Source organism: Eleginops maclovinus, chromosome 1 (genome assembly GCF_036324505.1).
Source record: "Eleginops maclovinus isolate JMC-PN-2008 ecotype Puerto Natales chromosome 1, JC_Emac_rtc_rv5, whole genome shotgun sequence".
Lineage (NCBI taxonomy): Eukaryota > Metazoa > Chordata > Actinopteri > Perciformes > Eleginopidae > Eleginops > Eleginops maclovinus.
The window spans coordinates 25,217,259-25,229,860 of NC_086349.1; the positions used below are offsets into that span (position 1 = coordinate 25,217,259).

The following is a 12,602-nucleotide window of genomic DNA, read 5'->3' on the forward strand; positions in this document are numbered from 1 at the left end:
AGAAAATCTCCTTAAAGTTTATCCAGATCCAGGCTGCTCGTGACTTTCATCCTGTTGATTTAAAAACGTCTACAGAGCCAGGTCTCCTAATTTAAGTCTTTATTCAGCGTACACTCAGTTCTGCCGTGTGTGAAGTCTGTGTTTGAACACGCTTTGAATCGGCTCTATGCGATCTCTCAAGAATACGGAGGAACTGTGCAGCATCTGTTCCTGCTTCCTCCTCGTCCTCCGAGAAGAACAGAGGAATAAACCCCCGAGGACACAGAGACAGAAGCTCTACTTTCAGACAAAGTTTATACAAAATAGAGACCAGAAATGACTCATTGTTAGCCATTTCTCAACGTTTATAAAACCTCTGATGACAATCAGATCTGGAGTTTTGGATGCTGTGAATTATCCTTAAAAACTGAAAAATTCTGCAGAAAATTTGAGTCATTCAGCATGCATCTTTTGGGAAATTGTGCCTCACATTGTCCTTTAATTAACTACTTTTTAGATGCCTTCGTGTAATGCTTTGTTGGACTGTCTGTTCCTTCTCCGTGACTGGAAAAAGTCCTGCAGTCGTTTCCACTTGTTCTTTAAACTGCAGCAGGAAAAATCAAAATATTATTCCTGAAAAGTTAAAGTTACAAACATCCCAGAATAGAAACCAGATGAAGGAACTTACAGAGGGGAACAGAGTGTGTTATGAATATAATATAAATGTGTTTAATTAAAGCTCTCCTCAGAGCACGAGGCACTAAGAGGAGCCGCAGTGAATCTTTCATCAAACTGGAGTTGAATTGTGTGACATGACATCAGCGGCCACATTTAGCGCCTCTGAAACTGGTGGATGTTTCCCTTTAGTGTTTCCTGGACTAAAAGAGAACCTCCTAATAAAGAGAGGATGAAGGAGGGTTGGGAGCCTTCATTTCTACTTGAAAAGACAGAAATGATGTCTAAACCTTTACCGTTGTTTTCTTCTTCTGCAGGTTTCAAGTGAACAAGAAGCCGAAGCTGTGGAGAGACTCGTTTCTGGTGGAGAGAGGGTAAATACATCTCTCATTATTGATTATATTACTTATTTTCTGGCATGTATACAAACTGCCTAACACTCATGGGTTAAGAAGACAACAAAAGGACAGTTTCAGCTTCTAAAAATGTCATTTCTATTCAGTATCGCAGGTTATTTTATCGCTCGAACATAAACTGAATATTCTGCTTCGTCTCCAGAACTCTAAAGATAAATCTGCTATGCAAAAATCCTTTCCTGAAACACAACTTAATAGTTTTCTAGCCAAAAATGTCAACATAAATGAAGGTGACATCCCTTATGTCCTCGTAAACAGGACGGTAAAACAGGAAGTTTTCCTTACTCTTTATTTGACTTTCAACAGAGTGTGTGTCCTCCTCTTGAATTGAAGACTAAAACACACATTACCATCTATTTTAACGGCACACAACTCCCCTTAGGGATCAATAAAGTGTTTCTCCTGAACATGAGTAATAAAATACATAATGTAAGTCTCACATCTGCTCACACAGCTGTATCCCTGCTGCTCAAACAACTGATGCGTCATGCTCAAACACTGAGACTGTACAGCGTGCATCTTATTTTAGATGTTTGATACAGTTTTTATTTAGAAAACAATGGTGTAAGAGACCTGGCTGTGTGTGTGTGTGTGTGTTAACAGGAAGCTACTGCACATGCTGGTGGAGGGAAAGGAGGTGTCTCAGGAGGAGAACTTCCTGCCCAAACACCAGCGAGTGAAAGACCTCTGTCAGCGAGCCGAGTACCAGACGCCCTGCCAGCAGACCGGACAGGTACTCAGACAATACAGTTTGTTTTCTACGCCGGACCCTACTGCTTTACTTCTTTACTCCGGATCCTTCACTTCCTTCATCCCTATCTTCCTCTCCTCACCCCGCATCCCAGAGCACTTCTCATCATCCCATTACTCAACTGGATATGCCGTCTCTTCACTCTTGATTCCATTAATATTACTGCCAATCATTTTATTTCCAGAACCGTTATTTCACACCACAAGTTATTACTTTACTCCTGATCCATCCATCCATCCATCCATCCATCCATCCATCCATCCATCCATCCATCCATCCATCCATCCATCCATCCATCCATCCATCCATCCATCCATCCATCCATCCATCCATCCATCCATCCATCCATCCATCCATCCATCCATCCATCCATCCATCCATCCATCCATCCATCCATCCATCCATCCATCCATCCATCCATCCATCCATCCATCCATCCATCCATCCATCCATCCATCCATCCATCCATCCATCCATCCATCCATCCATCCATCCATCCATCCATCCATCCATCCATCCATCCATCCATCCATCCATCCATCCATCCATCCATCCATCCATCCATCCATCCATCCATCCATCCATCCATCCATCCATCCATCCATCCATCCATCCATCCATCCATCCATCCATCCATCCATCCATCTATCTCCATCCATCCATCCATCCATCTCTCTATCCATGAACTTCCTCCTAATCAAATGTCTTTCCTCAGCGGTTGCTACTCCTGGTACTATCAATTACTCATATTCCTTCACACCTGAATACTTTGTCCTTATGAACTCTATCCCTCCCTATCCATACTCTATATTTTAGTCTTGCGATCTTCTCTGATGTGTAAAGTGTCGAAATGCAGCTGAGATTTTCCTGACCAGAACACTCACGACATAAAGAGCTTTTTTGGCGTAAACACAGGAAAGCTACGATGGCTACCGCCGGTATAAACACACAAAAGACTTGAAAGACAGCGAGTGGAAGAGAGAGCGACTTCTGTCAGAGAGACGAAAACCAGATCTGTAGAAACCAGACGGACAAATAAGAGCTGTAATGAGCAGGAGAACCACACAATGGACCGGGAGCTGCAGAATCAAAGAGCACCGACGTGAAGGGAATCAAGAGTTTGTGTGTGTGTGTGTGTGTGTGTGTGTGTGTGTGTGTGTGTGTGTGTGTGTGTGTGTGTGTGTGTGTGTGTGTGTGTGTGTGTGTGTGTGTGTGTGTGTGTGTGTGTGTGTGTGTGTGTGTGTGTGTGTGTGTGTGTGTGTGTGTGCGTGTAGTAGTAACAAACAGCTGCAGGATGAGAATAAAAACAGCCCCAAAAACCTTTTTTTTTTTCCTATTCTTGCATTCTACTTGCACAATCATGTCTCTTCTTACAACATATTTTCTGTGTGTGTGTGTGTGTGTGTGTAGAAGTGGCAGTGTGTGGAAGACACCACAGGTAAACTGCGCCTCTTCAAATGTAAGAACGAAGGCGGAGTAGGCGGAGGAGGAGGAGCAGCGAAGATCTTCGGCCGTCAGCGTCCTCTGAGCATCAAGTCTCAGAAGTACAGACGTAACTCTGAAGACTGCGACTGCGACCTCAGCGACCTCCGACCTCCGAGCCTCAGACCCTCCATGATGAGGCCGTTCAACAAGAAGCCCTTCTTCTCCAAGAAGAGTGAGTGTTGGTGTTTGATCCAGCAGGGGACGGCAGAGACCCAGGAACTCTCACTAAGTGGTCATTGAGCCAGAAACACCTGATGAATTGTGATGTGCAGACAGAATTTTAGCAGATTTTTTTATATAGTTTTGGGCGAAAGAGTACCTTTATTCAAGATCGAGATAGAGGGGATGGAGTTGGCTGAAACTTTTGCAGGATCGGGAATCCATCTGGCTTTCTTGGCAGCAGACAGGGCATACATGCTTTGATTCGTTATGCATGCAGCTATTTGCCTGGGAGTTTTACAACTGGGGATACCTGACAGCTCCTATATTCAAAAGGCTTAACTTGTAAATACTCTGCAGTTAAGAGACTCGTCTTAAAGATTTAGTTTAATTTAAGCACAACAATAGCAGCAAACTTCAGCCAAATAACAGGCTTTCGTCAGCAATGGCAGCCAGATTGATCCTGCTGCTAATCAGTTAAACATAGTCCTGTGACTCCCATCACATGTATACCTTTATTACCAATCATTTTCTCCGCCAGAAACAAGAAAAAAAGTGATTAAACTTTGGTGTGTTTCCTTCGTTAGGGTCGAAGCTTGTTTTTCCATGATTACTTCATAATAACATCATAGTGTTTCTTCCAGTTTAATTCTCATTACATCTTGTGGATAAACACAAATGGAATCTCAGTGCCAGCCAGTCAGATGGGTCCTCTCTCGTTCAGAATATGCTCCTAATTATTTAAATATGTCTGAGTGATTACATGGAAATCAAACTCGTATGTTTAAGCAGTGTTTCTACCAGTGTGGTTTTAGTAAGCTCACCTGGTGTCCTGGTGTGAGGCTGACCTCTAGTGTTTGAGATCAGAACTGCAGCATCTCTCTGGTCCTGCAGATTTTTGCGGTTTCATGAAGAAGCCTTTTTTTTAAAAGTTCTGCCTCCTTTTACTCCCAAGATTCATGGAAAATAAAGCCACATACATTCAATGGTAATCCCAGGTAATAGTATTTAAATATAAACTATACTCTGCGTGTGTTTCAGAGTTCAAAGCCCTGAAGAGTTACTCCAGGAACCGTTACAGCCGCTCCGTGTCCTTGACGAACAGTTACCCCGGCAACGACAGCATGGTGGGCGGGGACGACTGGCCTCAGCCAATCGGAGACGAGGACGAGTTCAGCGGCATGGGGGGAGATCCCAACGGCGTCTCTCTGCCCAACTCACACAAAGTCACACACAGGTGAGTGTGTTTAGCATAACTTTAGCTAATCCAGACGTGACATTGGTAGGGAACCAGGAATACTGAGGTCAAACACTTGCCTCTCAAAAATCTAGAATATCTTTAGATGTTTGTTGTTTTTTTTAAATGGTACAGCTCTTTCAAGACCACTCATTTAAAATTCAACCCATTAAACCAAACTTCAATGCTGGTATTTGTACTTTATTTTTGTTAGAAATATACCAGAATATAGTTTTTTAAGAGAAGCATTGTAAGAAATGATTGAGAAACCATAGACCTTTAAAATTAAACGTTTACCCGACATAGAAGCTATACTTGCATTTTCGTAGCCGTCTCCACACTTTTAAAGTTCTGTAATCAGCCTCGAAAGTATTTGCATCCTTCATTACCAGAAGAAATATGGATCTCTGTGTCTTTAGGACCCTGTCATTAATTCCTATGAAGTGTTCCCTGAATTTATTCCTGTTCCTACACAGTTTATGTGTCGATCTAAACTAAATTAGGCACATTTCCATTTGTTGGAATTAAGATTAATGTGAGTGTTTAATCCTGACTAATGAGAATCACCAGCCTTTGATAGCTCAGCTTGTTCTCCAGGACAAAACTGTGTGTTCAGCTCGGTCAGCTGCTGTTATGTTGCTGTTCTTTGTGTGTATTCCTCACCTGGTTGATATAGTATTCCTCTTTTTGTTTTTGCAGATGTTTCATTCTGCCTAACGCCACAGTGAAGTGTGATACTGGAGTGTATCAGTCTCTGCAGGCCTGGAAGGACCACAAGCTGCACATCGACCACGAGGTAACACACTACCTGCGGAGAGAGTACTCATACCCTTTACTCAAGTAAATGTACCATTACAACACAGTTTAAATACTCTGTTACAAGTGCATTGAACATTTGACTAAAGTACAGGACCTAATAGCACACTGTAAGAATATAAAGTGAGGATTTTACAGCTGTAGTTTAACTCACTGTTACTTTATCCTTTAGATTGAGACGCTGCAGACGAAGATAAAGAACCTGCGAGAGGTCAGAGGTCACCTGAAGAAGGCCCGGCCGCTGAAGTGCGACTGCAATAAGTATCTGTAAGTGGGATCAAATGCACACACACAGAATAATGCTCCCGCTTGTCGTCACAGCAGGTGTTAACGTGTATGTTTTTCAGGTTTAAGTCCAAACTGAAGAATAAGCTGAGGTTCAGAGGAGGTGGCGGGCACCCCTTCAGGTGAGACTCCAACGTTCAGTAAAGAAGCAGACAGAGAAGATCGGACTCTCTGAACATTAGACTGATGTTTACCAGCTCTGTCTGTAGGTCCCAGAAGATTGTGTGTAAATTGTGGACTGGTGCATTCCCAGTACAGTCCATCACATGTCCTTTAGTCTACTCTTTTTTCCATAGCGACTGACATGGGAACCATTTGGGGTTCAGTATCTTTCCAAGGACACTTCATCATGTTGCCTGAAGGGGCTTGGGATCGAACCCTTGACCATCTGAACATTTATCCCCTTTTTTTCCTCCAATAAATCTTCAATTTTACCCATTAGTTTACGCCCAATTTCACTGTGAGCGCAGTGCTGTGTACATATGTGTGACAATTACAAACGGTCTTGACTCGATCCTTAATTTCAAGTTGGACCGGGTCTGTTCTGGTCTGGGACAGCTGATATAACCTCATATAATGTGTGATACAAAAGTCTGAATCTTGAGTTACCAATTTAATTTCAAATTTTACACCTGAGATTTTTCAATGTGTTTTAAATTACAAATGTTGATTTTCAATTCAAGAGACACAATAGTCTAAAGCAGTGGTTCTCAGCTGGTGGGTCGCGGACCCATTTTGAGTGGGTCGCAGTTATAAGTGGAAAAAAAATATAATCACTGAAAAAACTCACACTTTTATTTTGAAGGCCGAAATTTCTAATACTGTGCGTGCAGCAGCTGTTCGACTGGAAATGTCGGAGAACAGAAACGTGTTTGAAGACTGCTGTCACGTAGTAATCCAGGATTGGCTCCAAGTCTGTCTTTTTATTTCATACAAACAAATTGTGCTATATATATATATATATATATTACTGCAGTGGTCCAAAACTTTGGGTGGTGATTTATTAACAAAGTAAAAAGTGGGTCAGTTTTTCTCCATATCATCTTTTGTGTGTCAATACCTCGGCATGAAAATATCTTGGACAGTTTCCCCCAAAACGTCCGAAGTGTAATTGTTCCTCCTGCCTGTAGTGCTTGTTTGTGTAAAAACATTTGACAGTTATCTCTCCTATACATTTGCTGATAACGTGTGTGTGTGATTAATGTGTGTATAACCTGTGTATGTTTTTTATGTGTGTGTGCAGGAAGGGCGGGGGTCGGGACAAGAAGGCGTGGCTTCTGAAGGAGCAGAAGAGGAGGAAGAAGATGAGGAAGATGATCAAGAGGATCAGGAACAACGACACGTGTTCGATGCCCGGACTCACCTGCTTCACACACGACAACCAGCACTGGCACACCGCTCCCTTCTGGACATGTACGACACACACACACACACACACACACACACACACACACACACACTTTTTTCTACAGGGCAAGATAAATATTTATGGTACATTTTATATTCTGTTTTTCAAGAGGTGTAGTGTACTGTGTGATGTCTAAGTGTGTGTGTGTGTGTGTGTGTGTGTGTGTGTGTGTGTGTGTGTGTGTGTGTGTGTGTGTGTGTGTGTGTGTGTGTGTGTGTGTGTGTGTGTCACAGTGGGTTCATTCTGCGCCTGCACCAGCGCCAACAACAACACCTACTGGTGTCTGAGGACGATCAACGAGACACACAACTTCCTGTTCTGTGAGTTTGCCACCGGCTTCCTGGAGTACTTTGACCTCAACACGGACCCCTACCAGGTACACACAAACACACACACACACACACACACACACACACATATACTGCCTCTTTTCACACTCTCTCTGAAACCAGAGCCCCTCTGATTGGTCAGCTGGCTAGCTCTAATGTGATTGGTCGACCCTCTGTTTTCTCGCTCTTTGTCTCCAGTTGATAAACGCCGTCAGCTCTTTGGACCGGACCGTCCTCAACAATCTTCACGTGCAGCTGATGGAGCTAAGAGGCTGCCGAGGACACAAGCAGTGCAACCCCCGCACGCGCTCAATGGAGCCAGGTATGTTACACACACACACACACACACACACACACACACACACACACACACACATACACACACACACACACTGATAAATGTGCTGCTGAAATGTAAGATGTAACAACCAGCATTCACTGTTTAGTCCATCTGATGACATGGGGACAAAACAAAACCTCTGCTCACTAACCAATCAGAGTCTCTCTTCAGCAGGAGGGAGGGACCTTGGCAGCTTTGATGACTACAGGTAAACACACACACACACACACACACACACACACACACACACACACACACACACACACACACACACACACACACACACACACACACACACACACACACACACTCACACTGTGTTTTCCTGCTCTGAATGCTGCATGATTTCCTGTTGGAACTGATGGCTGCTGGTGGTGGGGCAAAGAGAGAAAGTGTGTGTGTGTGTGTGTGTGTGAGTGTGTGTGTGTGTGTGTGTGTGTGTGTGTGTGTGTGTGTGTGTGTTGTGTCTGCGTGCGTGTGTGTGTAACACGGTGTGTGTTTGTTGCATCAGGATGTTTGAGAGGAAGAAGTGGCCGAAAATCAAGAAATCTCCATCGTCCCGAACCCTGTGAGTCTTCCTCCTCGTCTTCCTCTTTGTAGATCGTCTTGCCTGCTTCCTGCTTACTGTCTGCTTACTGCACGTCTGTCTGTCTGTCTGTCTGTCTGTCTGTCTGTCTGTCTGTCTGTCTGTCTGTCTGTCTGTCTGTCTGTCTGTCTGTCTGTCTGTCTGTCTGTTACATACAGTATATTACATAATGTCTTATTTAGCTGATGCTTTATCCATGAAACTTATTGCAAATTGCAAAAACCCTGCAGGTGTATCAGTTTCAAATAAGCAAACATACATTTTTAACGTATATTGTTCTCATGGTTAATTTACTGAAACAGATTTCAATAAGTCTGTTTTTACCAAGCTAACAGTTGTTCCATGGAAGGATATTGCTATCAAATGTACAGAGGATCATAGTTCACGTGTATGACAATTACTTTACAAAAGTAAAGACATTCAAATCTGCCTTTGCTGTACTTTGTGCTATAAGCTGATTTATAGAAGAAAGGTGTTTTTAAAGTGATAAATAAAGTAGTGTGTGAAGAGCCCTCTGATTTCAGAAAACATGATGCGGTACCATAGACGTTAGGAAGAAAACGTTATGCTTGATGATGAATACACTGCTTATTCTGCTGCTACTACATGCTCTCCCTCAGTTGTCTGTCTGCTGACTGTACCTCTCTCACACACACACACACACACACACACACACACACACACACACACACACACACACACACACACACACACACACACACACACACACACACACACACACACACACACACTTTACTCTGATCCAACCTAACACCTTCCTGTGTCGATGCAGAGGTCCTATCTGGGACGGCTGGAAGGGCTGAGCCCCCTGATTGGTCGGAGCAGGGCGTGGTCGTCGAGGCAACGCCTTCAGTCAACAACCACGCCTCCGTTTCACCCGTCAGCCAATCAGCTTCTGCCATCTCTGTGACATCACTCTGCCCTCCCACCCTGCTGCTCAGGGAATCGCTGGGACAAAACTCTCTTCATCAGTTGATCCTTCCTCCTCTTTCTCCTCTACTTCTCTGTGGGGGCTGCTAAGGGGGGAGGAGGAGGAGGAAGAGGAAGAGGAGACGAGGAGGACATCTTGGTAGTGACAGCTTTTGTAAATATTCTCCCCTAGCAACAGTGTTCTCCTTAAGAGGTCATTCATTCCTTTGAGTCTTATTTTCTTAAAAATAGTTGAAAGAATTGTGCCGGATCAGTGAACATTTTTCTAGTTTCTGAATCAAACCATTTGGTCTCAGGTTTTTCCAGATTCCATTGCAGAGATTTCTTTATTCCTACAAGATATAAAGACGTGCTTCAGGAAAATTCCAGATTTATATTGAAAACATGTTATAAAAGGCCCACTTTTTTCAGGAAAAATACAATTTAAGGCATTTGAAGTTAGTTAATAAAAAAGGTTTAATTATTTCTACATTTTGCTCTGGTATTGTGTGCATTAAACCTGCTGTTAGCTTGTTTGCTAGCCGTAAAGAAACTCAATTCATGTTTTGTGCACTTCAGCTCGGTATCCACGATATAGACTTTTAAAAAATCAATATCAGTTGTTTTTTCTCAACAATAATTTGAGGTTGAAATTACTTGACAAATATTAATCTGCTATCTAACTTTAAAGTATTTTGGTCCGAGGTTTTTTCCCATAGTTCAGTCTAAAAAGTGACTAGCCTGAGTATAACTCAGTCCAAAACTTATATAAGTAAGAAACAGAGTTTATAAAACTCCAAACTTCCTCCTCCTCCTCCTCCTCCTCCTCCTCCTCCTCCTCCTCCTCCTCCTTGTCCGATGACCTCCCAGCGGCCATATTTGTTTGACTTGTCCATATTTAGTGATTCTCCCCGTCTTTAAAGACATTAAAGGACCAGTCTTGTTGTTATCGTTACTTAACTCTCAGAAAGCAGACAGACTTCCCGGTCGAACACTGAGACCTCTCTGCTGACTTCATTTTTTACTTCTTTATTTTTTCTTCCACTAACTTGAGCGTTACCGTGTTACCATGGTGACCGGCGGCCATCTCCGACGACAGAGCTCCAGTTGCGTTAACTGCGGTGACTGACTACAGTACCCATGATGCAACAGGGCAGCCCTGAAGAAAAACGACCGAACGAGAACATTTGGGATTAAAAATCGCAGAAACGAACAAGGATTAAAAAACAGGATGAAATCTCTTGATGTCTCGTGACACTACATGGTGATGTCATCGAGGGCTTGTTTTATGGAGCTTCTAATATAGCTGCCACCATGAGAAGTCTGTGTAGTTGGGTGTTACCATTTCCTTTTTTCTACCCATATTACCCTTCAAACATTACCGTCCATTCACTTCCTGTCAGCTGGTTTTAACCTCAGAGTTGTCATTTGCTGTCACGTTTTTTCCGCCCTCACACCCAGAGTTTAAAAGATTAGGACCTGTAACTTATACGAAAATGTAAAAATATAACACGTCTGGATTCCCACAAGACGTGAACATGAGATTTAAGATTTCAATTTTTTTGCACAGATCTGGTGATTTCAGAATGTTAAAAACTTGAATATGAAGTCATCAGAAGTCACCTCTCAGACTCTCTTACACTGTTACATCCTTTGCATTATGTGGTAGAATGTTGTATTATTTTTGCGCCACTCTTGCTTACCGCTGCCTTTGTTTGTGACTACATTTCCCAGAATGCCTTTCAGCAGAGCGAGAAGGTGTGTCCAGATTCTTTATGGTCTTTTCATAAATCCCTGGGGGTCAGAAACACACTGGGGTTTTCTGTCTGCAGGTAGATGAAAGGTGCACTGGGGGATACAATTTAGTTGGGTTTTGGTATCAGCATGTGATCTGAAGCAGCTTCTCTGATTGGCCGTTGTATCGACCAACCAGGAGACAGATACTGTTCCTTGTGTATTTTCTGCCCTCAAATGACTGATTACTAAATGTCACGTTGGATTATTTTGGAGTTGATAAGTAGCTTCTGTGTGGAAAAGAATTGACCATGATTTAGTATTTAATACACATTAGTCAGTTTAAGGGGATAAATATGTTGGTTTAATGTAGTTTATATTGTGTTAAGTGCTCACATTAAGGTGTGAAGGGTGGTTGTTTGGGTATGAATTGTGAAAATGAGGGGATTAAATACACAAACCTGTGACTTTAGGGACTCCCTGACATACTGGGCTTTAATGAATGTGCACAAGTGTTCATTCATTGATGAAAATACAGCGACTAGTGGGTTTTGAACCTTTTCTGTTCAGCATCTGGTCTGTTCCTGTCATCTATAATGAATTTAAGTCTGTTTGATCACTGAGTTTCCTCCCTAGATGTGCATATACAGCAGAATCTGACTTTTATTACATCATATATCGTATTTTGACGCCATGTTTTTGATCTCAGCAATAGGAAACACTGCGCTATAGAAATGTTCATTATGTTATTTTCATCCTAACAGTGTAAAAGTGTTCCCGGGTGATTTCCACTTCCTGTGTGAGTGCAGCCAGTCTGCCGTCGATAGAGATTTCTTTTTAAATTTTAACCCCAAATGATCATAGTATTTGCTCTGCGGTGCTATTTGGTGTCTAACAACTATCTAGGAAAAAAAATTCCCTGGTTGTGTTTTGAATGTATTTGTAAATGTTTAGGTGTGTTTTCTAAAGACGCGCACTAGAAAAAACGTTCTGGACCAGCTGAGAAAATCCAGATCAGAGTCCTGGTTCTGAAGTGTACTCTCTCTCTCTCTCACTCTCACACACACACACACACACACACACACACACACACACACACACACACACACACACACACACACACACACACACACACACACACACACACACACACACACACACACTGAAGGACAAACTGCTGAGCACTTTGATTGGAGGATGGAGGGACGAATGGACCGATGAAAGGGTTCATGGTGAAGCGACGACACACGATGTACAGCCAGTTAATCCTGATCTAACACACCTGTACAGTCACCACTGACCTGGATACAGTGATTGGTTTTAGTTTGTGAATAAAGTGTCGAATGCCAAAATGTACCTATTTACTGCTCTAAGTGTGATTTTTATTGTTGTTTTTTTGTCATTTTCCAATTGATTGTTTGGGTCTTTTGAGTGCACTATCATAAAGGACAAAGACATCCAGATAATATTTA

The 12,602-nt window shown here is 42.6% G+C and overlaps 1 protein-coding gene across 7 annotated transcripts in view; it reads left to right on the forward strand.

Moving 5' to 3' along the window:
• Positions 1 to 12,486, forward strand: part of sulf2b (sulfatase 2b) — a 71,929-nt gene extending 59,443 nt beyond the window's left edge. For 3 of the 7 annotated variants that reach the window (XM_063884870.1, XM_063884871.1, XM_063884872.1), the window contains 13 exons: positions 972 to 1,028; positions 1,674 to 1,803; positions 3,232 to 3,478; positions 4,507 to 4,702; positions 5,402 to 5,498; positions 5,691 to 5,785; positions 5,866 to 5,925; positions 7,047 to 7,216; positions 7,445 to 7,587; positions 7,739 to 7,862; positions 8,052 to 8,088; positions 8,392 to 8,448; positions 9,260 to 12,486. In XM_063884870.1, coding sequence (XP_063740940.1) covers positions 972 to 1,028; positions 1,674 to 1,803; positions 3,232 to 3,478; positions 4,507 to 4,702; positions 5,402 to 5,498; positions 5,691 to 5,785; positions 5,866 to 5,925; positions 7,047 to 7,216; positions 7,445 to 7,587; positions 7,739 to 7,862; positions 8,052 to 8,088; positions 8,392 to 8,448; positions 9,260 to 9,290 — 1,444 coding nt within the window. In that variant the 3' untranslated portion in view covers positions 9,291 to 12,486. The remainder of the gene's footprint in view (positions 1 to 971; positions 1,029 to 1,673; positions 1,804 to 3,231; positions 3,479 to 4,506; positions 4,703 to 5,401; positions 5,499 to 5,690; positions 5,786 to 5,865; positions 5,926 to 7,046; positions 7,217 to 7,444; positions 7,588 to 7,738; positions 7,863 to 8,051; positions 8,089 to 8,391; positions 8,449 to 9,259) is intronic. The other 4 variants (XM_063884873.1, XM_063884879.1, XM_063884886.1 and 1 more) reach the window with 4 other exon arrangements.
• Positions 12,487 to 12,602: the final 116 nt, after the last annotated feature.